The sequence below is a fragment of the Salvelinus fontinalis genome, chromosome 4 (assembly GCF_029448725.1).
Source record: "Salvelinus fontinalis isolate EN_2023a chromosome 4, ASM2944872v1, whole genome shotgun sequence".
NCBI classification, from domain to species: Eukaryota; Metazoa; Chordata; class Actinopteri; order Salmoniformes; family Salmonidae; genus Salvelinus; species Salvelinus fontinalis.
In genome coordinates this window covers 50,068,803-50,088,343 of record NC_074668.1, presented here as the reverse complement: position 1 = coordinate 50,088,343, position 19,541 = coordinate 50,068,803, and the positions used below count along the sequence as shown (strand labels likewise).

General features: G+C 43.3%; 2 protein-coding genes across 2 annotated transcripts; one reads left to right on the top strand and one right to left on the bottom strand.

The window, feature by feature from the left end:
* Positions 1 to 8,125: 8,125 nt before the first annotated feature.
* Positions 8,126 to 9,817, top strand: LOC129853937 (protein FAM240B). Its single transcript, XM_055920474.1, has 3 exons — positions 8,126 to 8,299; positions 8,608 to 8,732; positions 9,620 to 9,817. The coding sequence occupies exons 2-3, from the start codon at positions 8,611 to 8,613 to the stop codon at positions 9,729 to 9,731; spliced, it is 234 nt and encodes a 77-aa protein (XP_055776449.1). The 5' UTR covers positions 8,126 to 8,299; positions 8,608 to 8,610; the 3' UTR covers positions 9,732 to 9,817.
* A 4,602-nt stretch (positions 9,818 to 14,419) lies between these two features.
* LOC129853936 (uncharacterized) lies at positions 14,420 to 17,357 on the bottom strand. Its single transcript, XM_055920473.1, has 3 exons — positions 16,122 to 17,357; positions 15,698 to 15,980; positions 14,420 to 15,507 (listed from the first exon to the last, which is right to left on the bottom strand). The coding sequence occupies exons 1-3, from the start codon at positions 16,364 to 16,366 to the stop codon at positions 15,145 to 15,147; spliced, it is 891 nt and encodes a 296-aa protein (XP_055776448.1). The 5' UTR covers positions 16,367 to 17,357; the 3' UTR covers positions 14,420 to 15,144.
* Positions 17,358 to 19,541: the final 2,184 nt, after the last annotated feature.

The window sequence follows — 19,541 nt, the reverse complement described above, 5'->3', positions numbered from 1 at the left end:
GACGGAGGGGACTGAGGGGCAGCTCCGGACTGAGGGGACTGAGGGGCAGCTCCGGACTGAGGGGCAGCTCCGGACTGAGGGGCAGCTCCGGACTGAGGGGCAGCTCCGGACTGAGGGGCAGCTCCGGACTGAGGGGACTGAGGGGCAGCTCCGGACTGAGGGGCAGCTCCGGACTGAGGGGCAGCTCCGGACTGAGGGGCAGCTCCGGACTGAGGGGCAGCTCCGGACTGAGGGGCAGCTCCGGACTGAGGGGCAGCTCCGGACTGAGGGGCAGCTCCGGACTGAGGGGACTGAGGGGTAGCTCCGGACTGAGGGGCAGCTCATGACTGGAGGGCAGCTCATGACTGGCGGGCAGCTCCTGGCTAACTGGCGGCTCTGGCAGGTCCTGGCTGACTGGCGACTCTGGCAGGTCCTGGCTGACTGGCGACTCTGGCCGGTCCTGGCTGACTGGCGACTCTGGCCGGTCCTGGCTGACTGGCGACTCTGGCCGGTCCTGGCTGACTGGCGACTCTGGCCGGTCCTGGCTGACTGGCGACTCTGGCCGGTCCTGGCTGACTGGCGACTCTGGCCGGTCCTGGCTGACTGGCGGCTCTGGCAGCTCCTGACTGGCGGGCGGCTCTGGCAGCTCCTGACTGACGGAAGGCTCTGGCGGCTCCTGACTGACGGACGACTCTGGCGGCTCCTGACTGACATACGGCTCTAGTGGCTCAGGACAGACGGGCGGCTTTGACGGCTCCGGACAGACGGGCGGCTCAGACAGTGCTGGGCAGGTGGACGGCGCAGACGGCGCTGGTCAGACGGATGATTCAGATGGCGCTGGGCAGGCAGGCAGCTCAGATGGCGCTGGGCAGGCAGGCAGCTCAGATGGCGCTGGGCAGGCAGGCAGCTCAGATGGCGCTGGGCAGGCAGGCAGCTCAGACGGCGCTGGGCAGGCAGGCAGCTCAGACGGCGCTGGGCAGGCGGCCGACTGACCTGCTGAGGCGCACAGTAGGCCTGGTGCGTGGTGCCGGAACTGGTGGTACCGGGCTGGAGACACGCACCACAGGGCTAGTGCGGGGAGCAGCAACAGGGCGCACAGGGCTCTGGAGACGCACAGGAGGCTTGGTGCGTGGTGCCGGAACTGGTTGTACCGGGCTATGGACACACACCTCAAGGCTAGTGCGGGGAGGAGGAACAGGACATACTGGACTCTGGAGACGCACAGGAAGCTTGGTGCGTGGTGTTGGCACTGGTGGTACTGGGCCGAGGACACACACCTCAGGATGAGTGCAAGAAGCAGGAACAGGACACACCGGGTTGTGAAGGTGTACTGGAGACCTGGTGTGTATAGCCGGCATCAAATCTTCTGGAACTTTAACACAAGTTTCAGGCTGAGTACGAGGAACTGACACAGGTAGCATCGGACAGCTAACACTCTCCTCAGGGAGAATGCCATGCATACTCTGCCAAACCAACAGCTCTCTCTCTTCACTCTCCTCCAATTTCGTCAACAACTCCTCGAAATTCTCATAACCTCCCCTTCGTTCACTCTCCTCCAATCTGTCCAATAACTCCTCGACAATCTCAGACTCACCCCTCAACTTTGCCGACTGCTCCAAGTGCCCCCCCCCCCCCCCAATAATTTTTTTGGGCTGTCTCTCGGGCTTCCTACCGTGTCGCCGTGCTGCCTCCATTCGCCGGTATCCCTCCGCACATTGCTCCATAGAATCCCAGGCGGGCTCCGGCACTCTCCCTGGGTCGACCGACCACCTGTCTATTTCCTCCCAAGTAGTGTAACCCAGATCAGCCGAGCTAGCTCCTCAAAACGCCGCCTCTCTGCTTTCGCTGCCTCCAGCTGATGCAACTAAAATAATAAAGAAAACAAAGATAACTAAGGCCAGGGCGTGACAGGCATAAGGGGACGACGAGCGGATAAGAGGCAATTCATAATTTAGATGAAGACATTAATGAACGGGCTAGGACTGACATAGTCAATATAACTTTGTTTTCAGATCATGGGCATTCTTACAGTATCCTCCCTGTACACAAAGTCAGAACTGTTAGATAAATAAAGAGGGCATATAAGCAGACAATGAAAGCTCTTACAATATTTGATGATGACATTTCTCTAAAACAGGCTATAGGCTACATGTGCACCACCAAGTCAGAACAGTAGGCTAAGTTATGAGGATTAAAGGGACCACATTTTCAGGGTGAAGCACATGCTTATTACACAACATACACTTAGTGTTACTTCCTTAGCTACAGTATACATATCTCACTGGCATATTACATCATTTATGCAGCAGCATACAAGACATATTTGGACTTGTTGTACTGTGCTCACTTGAACAGGAAGATGGCGCAGCGGTCCATTGTGGGCAAATTTTCTCATCAAACTTTGCCATGAAAGTCTGGCATTCTCTGGATTTATGGTGCTTTCAAGACAACTGGGAATTCGGGAAAAAAACAAGGTAGAATCATGTGATCTTCAGGTCAGATTCTGACTTGGAATTCCGAGTTGGATGACCGTTCAAAACGGAGATCGTTTTTTTTCAGAGTTCCCAGTTGTCTTGAAATCACTGAAGTCTGAGTTTCCCCAATTCCGAGATTCCAGTTGATTTGAACGTGGCAGAAGTCATGCTGGATTGACAACATGGCCAATGTTGAAGGTTTGTCATTTAAGCTTGGAAAATAGACCCTTAATAGCAGGAATAGCAGGCAAGTGATTGTTTTGCAATGCTTGCAGTTAGCCACTGATTTCTTCCAAACCATTCATTGTTGAATTTGACATCCAACTTGTTGTGTAATGTTAATGTCCAATGGCCAATGAGTACTGATACACTTTATCTATAATTTCTCTTTATGTGACAAGGATTGAAAAGGATTTGCCAGTAGATTGTCGACTTGATTCATGATGATGACTGCTAGCTAAGACTTTGAAAGTATGATGTTGACATGATCAGTCCAATCAAAGCTACGGTAGTTATAATGCAATTTGACAGCATTATATCTGTGGCCATTGACCTTCAGCCTTCTTGGATGGGCACTTCTAATGTAACTCTATGGCAGCACCCAGGGGCTTGAATTTTCAATCTCTCCCCATAGATCTTGCGGTGAAGTAGTGTCCCCATGAGTGAGAGAACACTGAGCCAATCAAGGAGCAACTAGAGAACATTACCAACCCCTACGCTCTGTATTTTCCACTGGCTGCCACCACCACAGAAAGCACTGAGCTAGGCTAAAACACCTGCATTTTGGAGCTGACTTAGTCAAGAAAGCAAAAAAGTTTGTATGTGGTTTTATTAGCTAAATGATTATTCTTTTTTTTTACATTGTTTGCAAGCTGATTGTCACGTTCGTTTGAATGGACGGACCAAGGCACAGCGTGTGTTGAGTTTCACATCTTTTATTTAAGTGAAACTTTCAAACAAAAGCAATAAACAAGTAATGAAACGTAAAGTAACGTAACGTAGTGCTACCTGCACAAGCACAAACAATATCCCACAACCCAGGTAGGAACAATGGAGAACATAAGTATGATCCCCAATTAGAGACAACGAACATCAGCTGCCTCTAATTGGGAACCATACCAAGAGCACCAACATAGAAATTAAAAGACTAGAACACCCCCTAGTCACACCCTGACCTACAACACCATAGAGAACCAAGTGCTCTCTATGGTCAGGGCGTGACACTGATGACAAAATAACATGCAAAACAGGCAAAACAAACATGCCCTGAATGATTCTATTTCGCACCTTTTATTTCAAAGATAAATACAGTGCATTCGGAAAGTATTCAGAACCCTTGACTTTTTCTACAATTTGTTACGTTACAGCCTTATTCTAAAATTGATTTAGTCGTTTTTTCCCTCATCAATCTACACACAATACCTCATAGGGACAAAGGAAAAACAGGTTTTTATACAATTTGGCTAATTTATAAAAAACAGTTTTTGCTTTGTCATTATGAGGTATTGTGCGTACCTTTACTCAGTACTTTGTTGAAGCACCTTTGGCAGTGATTACAGCCTTGAGTCTTCTTGGGTAGGATGCTACAAGATTGGAACACCTGTATTTGGGGAGTTTGTCCCATTCTTCTCTGCAGATCATCTCAAGCTGTGTCAGTTTAGATGGGGAGCATCGCTGCAAAGCTAGTTTTAGCTCTCTCCAGCGATGTTCGATCGGGTTCAAGTCAGGGCTCTGGCTGGGCCACTCAAGGACATTCAGAGACTTGTCCCGAAGCCACTCCTGCATTGTCTTGGCTGTGTGCTTAGGGTCGTTGCCCTGTTGGAAAGTGAACCTATGCCCAAGTCTGAGGTCCTGAGCGATCTGGAGCAGGTTTTCATCAAGGATCTCTCTGTGGCCTCCCGGGTGGCGCAGTGGTCTAGGGCACTGCATCGCAGTGCTAACTGCGCCACCAGAGTCTCTGGGTTCGCGCCCAGGCACAGCCGGCCGCGACCGGGAGGTCCGTGGGGCGACGCATAATTGGCATAGCGTCGTCCGGGGTAGGGAGGGTTTGGCCGGTAGGGATATCCTTGTCTCATCGCGCTCCAGCGACTCCTGTGGCGGGCCGGGCGCAGTGCGCACCAACCAAGGGGGCCAGGTACACGGTGTTTCCTCCGACACATTGGTGCGGCTGGCTTCCGGGTTGGAGGCGCGCTGTGTTAAGAAGCAGTACGGCTGGTTGGGTTGTGCTTCGGAGGACACATGGCTTTCGATCTTCGTCTCTCCCGAGCCCGTACGGGAGTTGTAGCGATGAGACAAGGTAGTAATTACTAGCGATTGGATACCACGAAAATTGGGGAGAAAATGGGATAAAAAAATAAAATAAATAAAAAAATTAAAAAAAAGGATCTCTCTGTACTTCGCTCCAATCTTTCCCTCGATCCTGACTAGTCTCCCAGTTCCTGCCGCTGAAAAACATCCCCACAGCATGACACTGCCACCACCATGTTTCACCATAGGTATGGTGCCAGGTTTCCTCCAGACATGACGCTTGGCATTCAGGCCAAAGAGTTCAATCTTGGTTTCATCAGACCAGAGAATCTTGTTTCTCATGGTCTGAGAGTCTTTAGGTGCCTTTTACTGAGGAGTGGCTTCTGTCTTGCCACTCTGCCATAAAGGCCTGCTTGGTGGAGTGCTGCAGAGATGGTTGTCCTTCTGGAAGGTTCTCCCATCTCCACAGAGGAACTCTAGAGCTCTGTCAGAGTAACCATCGGGTTCTTGGTCAACTCCCTGAACAAGGCCCTTTTCCCCCGATTGCTCAGTTTAGCCGGTAGGCCAGCTGTAGGAAGAGTTTTGGTGGTTCCAAACTTCTTCTATTTAAGAATGATGGAGGCCACTGTGTTCTTGGGGACCTTCAATGCTGCAGACATTGTTTGGTACCCTTTCACAGATCTGTGCCTCGATCCAATCCTGTCTCGGAGCTCTACGGACAATTCCTTCGACCTCATGGCTTGGTTTTTGCTCTGACATGCACTGTCAACTGTGGGACTTATATAGACAGGTGTGTGCCTTTCCAAATCATGACCAATCAATTCAATTTACCACAGGTGGACTCCAATCAAGTTGTAGAAACATCTCAAGTGTCACGTACCTGACCTTATTTCCTTTCTTTAATCTTTGTTTAGTTGGTCAAGATGTGAACTGGGTGGGTATATTCTATGTGTTGTGTCTCATTGGTTTAGGTGTGTCTGTTTGGCCTGATATGGTTCTCAATCAGAGGCAGGTGTTTTACTTTGTCTCTGATTGGGAACCATATTTAGGTAGGCTGTGTTCACTGTTTGTTTGTGGGTGATTGTTCCTGTTCATTGCGTTCTTTGTTTTACTAGGTTCACATGTTCAGGTCTGTAGCGTCGTTGGTTTCATTCTGTTTATTGTTTTGTTCATGTTGATAAGTGTTCCAATAAATATGGAAACGTACCACGCTGCGATTTGGTCCTCCTCTCTTCCACATAACGACGAGCGTTACATCAAGGATGATCAATGGAAACAGGATGCACCTGAGCTCAATTTCGAGTCTCATAGCAAAGGGTCTGAATACTTATGTAAATAAGGTATTTCTGTTTTTGTTTTTTTATACATTTGCAAACATTTCAAGAAACATGTTTTCGCTTTATCGTTATGGGGTATTGTGTGTAGATTGCTGAGGAAAATGTTTTATTTAATCCATTTTAGAATAAGGCTGTAACAAAATGTGGAAGAAGTCAAGGGGTCTGAATACTTTCCGAATTCACTGTATACCAGTTTTATCTGTATAGAAAAAAGGAGCAATGAAATACGAGTTCATTCTAATGCAGCACTATTATCATTTGGAATTATTTCGAATCATGTTTTTTCATCAACAATAAATGTTCTAGCCTTTGTCTCTTGTGCTTTTGTTCTAAATGAGTGTATGCTCTCTTCACTCTCAGTCCCAACTAATTCCTTGAGAGTTGGCATATCATTCGCATAGCTGGATATATTCAATATTGATTCAGATGCCTATATTATTATAACTGTACTTAGCGAGGTAATTATTGATTGATTACTCTTCAAAATGTATCCAAAGACAAATGAATCATTATATTGGAATGCTAGTGTAATTATAGTATGTTAGCAAAGGCTCTGGCTGTACCCAAAATAGACCACATGACAACCCTTGTTATCTATTTTTAATACCGTTGGCGTGCAGTGTGTCACACCCAGAGGAATTTAAATGTCAGACATGTGTTATCACATTTATCATCACAGCTACCCTCTCAAAAAAGTATTCGCTACACTGACCACCAGTGTTAATTGCCTCATGGCCAACATAGATCACTTTCTCTGTCCACACAATGTTCTCTGTGCCCCTTTCACTGATTGGCCGAAGTAAATGTTGTCTTCATTCTGCCTTGGACATGTCTGGTGCAATACTTTGGGAATGGGAATTGGAATGGGTTACCTAATGTCTTCATTTTAGACCTCATTCAGCATGTGAGTGGCGGCTTGGTAAAGTGAACTGTTGCACTTGCAATATAAAGACACTGGCTGCGGTCCAAACACTAAAAAGACACACCCTGTCCCCTCAGCCCTCAAATTAAGTGGACACTTCTGATGACGTGTCATGACGTCTGACGAGAATGCACTTGCAGGGCAAGGGGCCAGGGAGGAAGGAACGATTTTTAAATGGACCCCCCCTTGACCGGAAATCCGTCACTCATTCATCCCGTGTTTTCAGCCACCGGTTGCTTGTGGGTGCTTTATATGCACTACAGTCAATTATGAGTGCGTGTCTACTTATAATAAATATATAATTAATATAAGCCTACTGTATGAAAGCTAGCAAATTAATTAGCTAACTCACATTTGCCTGCCTAGCTGGAACTTCTGAAGAAGGAAAATGTTTTATTTCTACAATTTCCAAAAGATAACCAAACAAAAACATATTTACAAGACGTGTTTGTGTCGTCATGTGCATTAGTAGTAAAATTTCTAACTTATTTGCATTTGTTTTTACTTACATTTGTATGTTGTTTTTAAGTTTTCACAGACTTTTCTTTGAGGATGTACTATTGTCGCGAATTGAATTATGGGGAGTTTCAGGCCCCGGAGGGAACGTAATTGTACACTTGCAAAGCCGACTTAACACGAGGGCTGAGGGGCTTACGTTGCAAACTTCCTTTGCTTGGCTAAATCATTTGGACTGCCCTCCTTTACCACTCTTTACCTCAATGCCATCCAATCACTTTTGAGGTTGTCAAAAGCAGTTAAGGAGTTGTCAAGAAGATGTCAAGGATGTTCTGGTCATAAATTAGAACCTGATACATTCATCAGTTTTTCAAGTAACATGATCCACAGCTACCCAGGCTAGCCTTGCTGCTCTCTCCTCTCAGGGGCCACCGTCTTAAAATGTGGTGCAAGCCATTCAAATTGAATAAAAGGGGATGATATCAAATGACTGATGCGATCTAGCCAGAATGAACAGAACAAGCCAATCCTTCTTTTGGTGCTGGTGTCATTGGAGTAGTGGGGGCGGTTAGAATAAGGCCAGTGTGGGAGGCCCCTAATGCTGAGCTGAGCACTACTACAGCCCTGCTATAGGTCCCCTCTAAACATAATGTCATCAGACGTAACAAAGGGAATTAACGTTATGTTTCCCCCTCCCTTCCAAACTCTTCTCAAAAAGGCCAGATGACACGAAGGTCTTATGTTGTCCGCTCTTAAATAAAGCTCAGCAGGGGGCGTGGGAGAGGGGAGTCTTTCATCGGCACCACAACCACCACGACAGGACTATACAGTACATCCTGTGACATTGAGGCTCTTTGGGAGAAGAAGATTCATACCCACAGAAGGTTTGTTTTTAATGATCTATGCATGCTGTTCCTCTTATTATTCCAGCTGGTTGGAACTCGTTGTCTCATCACTAATATCTGACTATTTATACTGTAGCTACTATCTACTACTATACAAATACATGTTCAAGATGAGAAATGTATTACTGTCAAGAATAAACATAATTGACATTGATTTTATGAGCCATTGAGAAATGTGAGACATTGCGTAGCTTTTTCAAACCAGAATCAAATCTAGCAAAATTTAATTGAATCCAATTAAATCCAAAATGTAATTGTTAACTAATTAGATGTGTATTTTCTTCTAGGAAATGAATGTGGCTCTTATTCATGATAAGCTTTTTATAAAAGATCTCTGGGAACAAAAAATTGCTAAACACGACCAAAGGACAGAAACTGAAGACATGAGGAAGAAAAATAGTGCTCTCACCAAGTAAGTATTGTTGGACATTCTGAAGGGATACACTTTTGTGCTATACGAATACTGCACAGGATATGAGGAAAGGTTACTCAAGGGAAACAAAGGTCTATTTATTTATGTTGTTGCAGAACTTTTCTTCTTCATATTTGGATTAGGAATACATCCTGCTATGAGTGATAAAACGTCCACAATTTAGGCGATATCACTTTCGAAGCATACGCTACATGTAACAGACCCTGATTTTGTTACAAGCAAAATGTTAACGCTGAGGGCATCTCAGGACAACTTACACTGACAATCATATTAAAGTACTTGGCCATAAGAATCTTTAATCACAAAAGCAAAACCGCACTCTAATATCTCATAACCCCGTGGCTAGTCCGTGGCTAGTCCATGTAATCATGTGTATATCCCTGATCTGAGAAGGACTGGAAAAACTTTAGGGAATCCGATATGATAATCAGAGAGTGTTGAGTGATATTAGGGGATGCCATATTCCATGCTTAGCTGTCCTACAATAACCTGTGCTGCTTTAAGGTTAGAGGATTATCAGACACAGCAGTCACAGCAGGAACAAATGCAATAAGCCAAGTAGATGTGAGGAAGGTGGCAGAGCCTCACAATACTGGGCACAAGAGCACGGTGTCACAAATAATAAACCCATTGGAACTCCTAGAGGAATTGTCGAAGAAATTTAGCCCGGGTGCCCGTCTGTTTCTGCTCTCTTGCTAATGGAGTAGGTAAAAGCACAAACAGATCTGTAACCAGGCTAGAAAAAATAAATTGTCCTAACAATACACATACAATTAAGTAGCCTCAAGCAATATTGGAAACGTATGGCTTATGGAATGTGTCTGACTTAAAAAAAATATATATTATAATACTTTGTCTTCACATAGGCTGCGAGACGAATGGCACCGAAGGCTTGAGAGTCGAACAAAACATCTGAAGAAATTAAATGACGAACTTCTGAGGAAGAGCAAACTTGCCGAACAGGCAGATGACACATAATGGAGTGTTGCATTTGTCCCCTCTGTTCTCGTGAAGAGTGATGTATTTTTTTCTGATATCAATAAAAACATGTTTTATCATGGTCACTCCTGTTTTGTCTCACACTGAGGGAAGATTCACTATTGAGCATACTTTTTAGTCCAGCATTATCTATTCTTAGGTTTAAGGCTTACGCATAGGCTTAAGTGGGCTTAAGTGAACGAAGCGTACACACTTGCAGTTAAAACAGGTTGAAGAGTGTTGGAAACTGACCCTAGGAGTTCAGTTTTCTCAAGTGTATTCTGGTATCACTGTAAAAGGACTACAGAAGTCAACTATATAAATTGTGCCATTTCTACATGGAACAATGACACTATTGGTATGAATATAGGACGTTTTACTGAGATCATGTATAAAAATATCAAAGTAAATGTTAGTTTGGAACAGATTACGTTGGTAAATATGCCAAATGATTTTGTGAGTTGATTTATTTCTGTTGGAAAATACTCAGTATCCTAAGCAGTCGGTGAAGGCGTGTAAGTATTTATCACTTTATAAACTATAGGCTAGTGGCTAAGAGTAGATATGTTTTAATTCTAAGACCTAAGACACTTATGCTGATATATTTGTGATACCTCCTCAGGAGCAGCCGAAGCATCACCCAGGCGGGTGCTACACTGTTGTCGGTGGTGCACTAAGACATTCAGAGGAAGTATGGGGGAATGAATGTTGGAGATGGCAAGGTGCCTTGAAGAAGAGCTCCTGGCCTGTCTGTCAGACTGACTTTCTCCCGGACCCTGGCTACTGTAACTATCAATACCCTTCTCTTCACTCAATCCTGCCTTTCCCGAACTGCCTCTACTTCTATGTGAAATTGGCTAGAGACACCATTTGCTTTCCATTTTTTTTTTAAATAAATTGTTGTGCCTGTTTATTTTTTGCTTTGCAAGTTATAGGGAACCACAATGGAAATACGTCTCTGACTTTTGTGATATCCTTGTCATGTTTTTAAAATGTATTTACTGTGTTCTACGTATTAACTGGTAATTAGAAATAGATCTATCTACCTCTATTCCAATGAAATTGTCAGCCACTTGTTTTGGTAGACATATTAGCCACTCTAAAATATGCAGTTTTGTCACACAACACAGTGCCACAGATGTCTCAAGTTTTGAGGGAGCGTGCAATTGGCATGCTGACTGCAGGAATGTCCACCAGAGCTGTTGCCAGAGAATTGAATGTTAATTTCCCTACCACAAGCCACCTCCAAAATTGTTTTAGAGAAGTACATCCAACCGGCCTCACAACCACAGACCACGTGTAACCACGCCAGCCTAGGACCTCCCCATCCAGCTTCTTCACCTGCGGGATCGTCTGTAATAAAGCACTTCTGTGGGGAAAAACTCCTTCCGACTGGCTGGGCCTAGCTCCCAAGTAGGGCCTAATGAATTTATTAAAATGTTCTGATCTCTTTATATGAACTGTAACTCTGTAAAATCTTTGAAATTGTTGAGTGTTGCATTTATATTTTTGTTCAGTGTAGTTGTCAGAGCACTACTACTGTGACATATTCACACAATGAATAGCCTAAAATATTGGAATATCTCAGCTGTTAGCTATTACTGTACCGACCATTTGTCAGTCTATAGAGTAGTCCTAGCCAATTTTACATGCTAGTTTTATTTTTCAAGACCAATGCTAGTTGTCCACCATCCAACATCACAATATGGAAAATCAACAATTTGTCATGTACAAACATTTTCAATTACAGAATGGTCAACATAAAATGTATAACACAAGAAGATCATTGAAATTAAGTAAATACAACACAACTAGAGGGCACAAGACTCCCCAAACGCTTCTGACATGCAGACGTTTGCACCCAACAGGTGGTCTGAAGGGCATTCATTATCATGTCATGTGTCCTCTCTCTGGTAGGCAAATATATGACTGACAGCAGTGGCAAAATGTGTTTACTGCCCTGTCAAACTACAGATGGTATGTCACTGTATCATACTTAAAATATTGATTCCTGGTGCCAATGCTGAAAGATGTTGTCATGAGCATGATTCACTGCCACTCAGCAATAGCCCAGGTTCTCACCCTGTGTATCTTGTATAGTATGAGAGTCAAAGTCTAGACCCACATTGACCAACAAAAAAAATCACAACTCATTATAGCAAAATAGGTATAGTATTAAAGGCAAAGTCAGCGATGCACAAAGTAAACAGCTATATGTGGCCAACTTATCACATCATATCGCCGATTCTCAGTTTAAAGTAAGCCGTAACAGTTAGAGAGTCTGACCTCTATTAAATCATTTAAACCTTAAACATCACCACTCAAAGTACAATTTTATTTATACACTACCAGTCAAAAGTTTTAGGCATTCTCTCAACTAGCTTCACCTGGAATGCTTTTCCAACAGTCTCGAAGGAGTTCCCACAAATGCTGAGCACTTGTTAACTGCTTTTCCTTCACTCTGTGGTTCGACTAATCACAAACCATCTCAATTTGGTTGAGGTCGGGGGATTGTGGAGGCTAGGTCATCTGATGCAACACTCCATCACTCTCCTTCTTACACATCCTTGAGGTGTGTTGGGTCATTGTCCTCATTGTCCTGTTGAAAAACAAATTATAGTCCCACTAAGCCCAAACCAGATGGGATGGCGTATAGCTGCAGAATGCTGTGTTGGCCATGCTGGTTAAGTGTGCCTTGAATTCCAAATAAATCACAGACAGTGTCCCCAGCAAAGCACCCCCACACCATAACACCTCCTCCTCCATGCTTTACGGTGGGAAATACACATGCGGAGATCATCCCTTTCACTCACACCACGTCTCTCAAAGACACGTCGGGTGGAATCAAAAATCTCCAATTTAGACTCCAGACCAAAGGGCTAATTTCCACCGGTCTAATGTCCATTGCTCGTGTTTCTTGGCCCACGCAAGTCTCATCTTCTTACTGGTGTCCTTTAGTAGTGGTTTCTTTGCAGCAATTCGACCATGAAGGCTTGATTCACAGTCTCCTCTGAACAGTTGATGTTGAGATGTGTCGGTAATTTGAACTCTGTGAAGCATTTATTTGGGCTGCAATTTCTGAGGTTGGTAACTCTAATGAACTCATCCTTTGCAGCAGAGGTAACTCTGGGTCTTTCATTCCTGTGGTTGTCCTCATGAGAGCCAGTTTCATTATAGTGCTTGATGGTTTATGCGACTGCGCTTGAAGAAACTTTTAAAGTTCTTGAAATGTTCCGTATTGACTGACCTTCATGTCTTAAAGATATGATGGACTGTCGTTTCTCTTTGCTTATTTGGGCTGTTCTTGCCATAATATGGACTTGGTCTTTTACCAAATAGGGTTATCTTCTGTATACCACCCCCACCTTGTCACAGCACAACTGATTGGCTCAAACGCATTAAGAAGGAAAGAAATTACACAAAAAGAAATTACACAAATTAACTTTAAACAAAGCACACCTGTTAATTGAAATGTATTCCAGCTGACTACCTCATGAAGCTGGTTGAGAGAATGCCAAGAGTTTGCAAAGCTGTCATCAAGGTAAAGGGTGGCTATTTGATGAATCTTAAATATAAAACATATTTAGATTTGTTTAGCACTTTTTTGTTTACTACATGATTTTTGTGTTATTTTTGTGTTATTATTTTTTGTGTTATTTGTGTTATTTGTGTTATTTCATAGTTATGATGTCTTCACTATTATTCTTCAATGTAGAAAATAGTAAAAATAAAGAAAAACCCTTGAATGAGTAGGTTTTCTGAAACTTTTGACTGATAGTGTACGTCAATATACAACCAGGACCCAGGCCCACTCAATCAGTGTTCCAAATCGGACATTATTTATCTTTTTACCAAAACACAGTACTTGACTTGGGCAGGAGCTCACTGGAATTGAGTACCGGCACCTCAAATTGTCTTCTGCTTGACTTCCTCCACCTCCTATAGAATATTAGCTCAAAAGTATTGAGGAGTTCCTGCACCTAAATAAAAACTCTACCGGCACCCAAAATGAGTACCGGCACCTTTTTCAGTCCAAGTCAAGCACTGGCCTAAACATGCATATGCCTTCAGATAGAATTTATAGCAAGAAGTAGGTTGGGGGGTGGGAAAAGTATATATACTGAATAAAAATATAAATCTAACATGCAACAATTTCAAAGATCTTACTGAGTTACAGTTCATATGATAAAATCTGTCAATTTAAATGAATCCCAACCGTGACGCACAGAGCTGGTAGCATCATATTGTGGGGGTGCATTGCTGCAGGAGGGACTGGTGCACGTCATAATATAGATTGTTAAAGCTTGGTCCCAAATGGACAATAATGATCTCTCTCATCACAAAAGAGGTGCGCTTACCTGAGGTCTATTTGTAGTGCTAAGGCTCAGACTAATTGGTGTTCAATTACTTGCGACCAAGCTTTACAGTTTTTATCAATTGCTAAAACACAATTTCTGAAACCTTGCTCCATTTCCTGAAAACATTAAATACAAAACCTCATCTTCAAGCACTATTTACATAACCTCTGACTCCTCTCGCAAAATGAAACATTCGCCTCAAAACAGTTTTACCTGTGTTCAAAATCAAACACTGCTCTCAAATGATAAACAAAGTGATCAAAATGATATACACGCTCATGCAGTCAGTAAACAATACACCGAAAAATAGAGAACACATTGTTCAAAACATACAATTCTCAGGGAGAAGTACATTCTTTATCAAAAAAAAATATTCATATTTTTCCGTCATTGTCTTTTGATGAACAAAAACATATTCTATCATAGTAGCTCAAAATTGATCAGAAATTACTACTCTGCTTTGCTCTTTGCAATTAGTTTTTTTGTTCTTCCTCCTCCTTGTACCCCTATTTTTACAGTACGGTGCCCTGCATCTCACAAACTTGTCCTTCGTCTCTGTGATACTGTAATTCTTGTTCTTTGTTGATATGAACCTGCAACCAGTCAAAAGCTATTGAGCAGTCAGTACTGTTAATAAATGGAAAGCACAATGTTCAGGGCCATACATTTTGTCCATTGTACAGTATACAGCCTACAATGCACTGTATTACAGTATACAATACTAAAAGGGACACAAAGAGTAAACATGTGATCAATGTGCTTCTTCTTGTCTTTGGGCTGGGTCAGGCCAGAGCACTTTGTCGACATCACAAGCAATATTGTCCCTCCTGAGGCAACGGGGGAAGAAGAGTGCCGTATCCAGCCCTGACATGATTCCTCACCTATATCACCACAGGCTAAATCCATGGCTTGCAGCAGATTTACTCTGGTGTAGGGTTGTCTATCATACACTTTCCATCTCCAAGAGGAGAAAAACTCCTCAATCGGATTCAGGAAAGGTGAGTATGGAGGGCGGTACAAGTTCACAAACTGCCCATTGATGTTAAACCATTCCCTTACCTGAGCAGCTCGGTGGAAACTGACATTATCACATAGGTGGGAATGGGATTCTCATTTAGCACTTGACCCTGCTGCTCTTGAACCTGCTGCTCAAATAAAATATCTCTTAAATTGGCAATAAATCTTAGAAGGTGCTGGGTGTTATATGGCCCGAGTGTAACACGGTGATGTAGAACACCATGGTTGCTGATAGCAGCACAGATTGTGACATTGCCACCTCGTTGACCAGGGACTTCAACAATGGCCCGCTGTCCAATCATGTTTCGGCCTCTCCTTCTCCTCTTTGTTAGATTGAAGCCTGCGTCATCGACAAAGATGAACTTATGGGGTCTGTCCAAGGATTCCAAGTCAAATATTGTCTGTGTAGAAATACAATATACTGTATGTAGGATTTTGTAAGTCGTACAAAGACAGTGCTATACTGTAGAGTACAATTAGGCTTCTGATTCACATACATTGTATGTACTGAAGAGTAATGTCATTCACATAGTATGTGTTAGTACTGTAGACAATCTGGATTACAGTAAATGTTTATGAATGTACACTTACTTGCACATACTGAGCTCGCAGTTCTTTCACCCTTGGTGAGTTGCGCTCAAAAGGTACTCTGTATACTTGTTTCATTCGCATCCTGTTACGAAGGAGGACACGGTCAATTGTGGAAATGCTCACACTGTCGATTCCCTGGAAGTGTGTGTTGTCTTGTATCACTCGTTCCTGGATTTCTCTGAGTCGTATTGCATTATCTTGAAGGACCATGCCAACTATAACGGCCTCTTGCTCCCGAGTGAATATAGCTGTCCTTCCACCTGCATGTGGCAACCTTGCAATTCTACAAAAAGTAGTTGTGCAGTTACAAAACGTATTCATGCAGTACAATACATACAGTGATTAACTTTATGTCTATTGAAACAGCTGCATATAGTGTAGTACAGTAAATCTGCAATTATAAAAATACAGTAGTATACTGTACCTGTTCTCTTCTCTGAATGTCCTTACTATGGTGGACACAGAAAATAGGCTCAAATTGGGTTGCACTCTAAGTCCTGCTTCCCTCATTGTCAGTCCATGGACAAGAACATGGTCTATAACTGTTGCTCGAATTTCATCAGATATTTCCACTCTTTGTCTTCCTCTTCGTCTTCCTCTTTCTTGCCCTCCTCCTCGTCGCCCACCTCGCATACGCACTCGTCCTCTCACATTGTTTCTTCTATCCATTCTCAGACTTTCTCCTTCCCATCTTCAACAACCTGTTTGCTCTCTGAACTGGCTTATATTGGTTGTGTCGCATCATTTGAAACGGGTTAAATCAATTTTGAGTGGTTGTGTTCAATCAATGACATGTGTTCTCTATTTGTATTTGATTGTTGCCACTTGCGTTTACCAGTATGGATGACATGTGCATTAGAGTGCAGAATGTGTTTTGAGAATGAGAATGTGTTTAGAGTTTTGCTGAAAAGTCTAAGTGAGATCTGCAAATTGTGTTTTACCATGTGAAATGGTTTAAGGTATTGACAACAGACGGCATAATTAGCTAAATGAGTCCAGGCAACTGCGAACTTTGTTCAGCCAATGGGTTTTAGTGTTTTAGCAATTGAGAAAAACTAACTTCCTGACTGATGTCTTGAGCTGTTGCTTCAATATATCCACATAATTTTCCTGACTCATGATACCATCTATTTTGTGAAGTGCATCAGTCCCTCCTGCAGCAAAGGACTGCCACAACATGATGCTGCCATGCCGTGCTTCATGGTTGGGATGGTGTTCATCGGCTTGCAAGCATCCCCTTTTTACTCCAAACATGACGATGGTCATTATGGCCAAATAGTTATATTTTTGTTTCATCAGACCAGAGGACATTTCTCCAAAAAGTAAAATCTTTGTCCCCATGTGCAGTTGCAAACCTGATAAAAGAATGTATATGTTTAAGGTAATGACTAAATGATTCCGACCTGAAACGCATAACTGTGTAAAGAATTAGAATTATAAGACTGTAATTCTATAATATGTGTGCATAGGACAAGTTAAGACTTTACTATTTAGCAATGTAAGTGAGACATTTAAGGAAAAGAGGAACTGTTAACAGACAGCTTATGACAGACAACTTGTGACCACTGTGAAACTGATAACAGGAAGGAGGTCTCCCCACCCAGGGAGGGGAGAAACCATTAGGCTTGCAGTAGATTATGTAAGATGTTGTAGGATATGATAAGCAATGTATGTTGTAGAAAACTTGTAAACAACATTGACAGTGTTAGAGAGGAGGGGCATTTATATGACCAAATGTGAGGTATAAAAGGCTATGTGCAGTGTATAATTTTCTGAGCTCTCGTGAATAAAGAACTAACCTTTTGCAGTATTCTGGGACTTTGTCTAATTGTTCTATTAACCAGGGCCTTACAACCTCTGGGGAATTGGTCAAAGCTTATTGTGAGTTGAGTTAATATCATTGGAACTAGAAATTCTTGTGACAAAACTGTAGTCTGGCTTTTTTATGGTGGTTTTGGAGCAGTGGCTTCTTCCTTGCTGAGTGGCCTTTCAGGTTATGTCGATATAGGACTCGTTTTACTGTGGGTATAGATACTTTTGTACCTGTTTCCTCCAGCATCTCCAAGGTCCTTTGCTATTGTTCTGGGATTGATTTGCACTTTTCGCACCAAAGTACATTCATCTCTAGGAGACAAAAATGCGTCTCCTTCCTGAGCGGTATGATGGCTGCGTGGTCCCATGGTGTTTATACTTGCGTACTATTGTTTGTACAGACGAACGTGGTACCTTCAAGCGTTTGGAAATTGCTCCCAAGGATGAACCAGACTTGTGGAGGTCCATCATTTTTTTCGGAGGTCTTGGCTGATTTCTTTTGATTTTCCCATGATGTCAAGCAAAGAGGCACTGAGATTGAAGTTAGGCCTTGAAATACATCCACAGGTACACCTCCAATTGCTCAAATGACATCAATTAGCCTATCAGAAGCTTCTAAAGCCATGACATAATTTTCTTGAATTTTCCAAGCAGTTTAAAGGCACAGTCAACTTAGTGTATGTAAACTTCTGACCCACTGGAATTATGATGCAGTGAATTATAAGTGGAATAATCTGTCTGTAAACAATTGTTGGAAATTTACTTGTCATGCACAAAGTAGATGTACTAACTGACTTGCCAAAACTATAGTTTGTTAACAAGAAATTTGTGGAGTGGTTGAAAAATGAGTTTTAATGACTTCCGACTTGAACTGTAAACCCTTAAAACATAGAAGGAAATAACTTCAAAACAATGTTTTTTTTGCATTTGGTTGTATTACTGTAACGTCTACTCCCGAGTGGTGCAGCGGTCTAAGGCCCTGCATCTCAGTGCTTGAGGTGTCACTACAAACACCCTGGTTCAAATCCAGGCTGTAACACAACCGGCCGTGATTGGAAGTCCTATAGGGCGGTGTACAATTTGTCCAGGTTTGGCCGGTGTAGGCCGTCATTGCAAATAAGAATTTGTTCTTATTTGACTTGCCTAGTTAAATATATATATTTTAAATACTCCCACTCCTCCCCTCCGGCGTTCGACGTCGCTGGTATACTAACCACCAGTCCTGGGATCCATCATTACGCACACCTGGCATCCATCATTATGCACACCTGCAGATCACTATGATACTCACCTGGACTCCATTTCCTTTCTGATTACCTCCCCTTTATCTGTCACTCCCTTGGGTTCCTTCCTCAGTCGGTATTGTTCCTGTGTACATGCATTATGCATTATCGCTGTTGTGGTGTCTCGGTTCATGTTTGTTGTTTTATTAAATGTTGAACCTGCTTCTCGACTCACAGCGTCTACTTTACAGAATACCGACTCCAACTATGGAATCAGCAGGAACATTGAATATCTCTGACGGTCGACGAACAGGGTTACCTTGTACGTTAACACCATGACCAGCTGGGACAACTGGGTACGGCTATGGAGGAGGTTCTTTGCAGTTTGAAACGTCTCGAACACACCAAGGAGGCGTTGCCTTCAACCAGCGGAGGATACTCTACAACTAGTCGACCCAGCGAGCCGGCACAACAGCCCATTCAGCAACCTGCTCAGGTCAGCGATACCCGTTTATCCCTCCCGGATAAATATGACAGTACACCATCCACAAGCCGTGGCTTCCTACTTCAGTGCTCCCTCTACTTTACACACCAGATGGGAGCCCCCACCACCAATAGGTCCAACGTTGCCACTGTTATTTCTCTGCTGACTGACGGGCGTTGGAATGGGCTCCGGCCATCTGGGAGACAGGATTCCTGTGAGGCGTTCATGGCTCTGTTTCAAATGTATTTTTGACCATCCCCCAGAGGGTGATGCTCTACTGCAATTACGACAGGGGGACATGACAGCTTCTGAGTACGCGTTCACC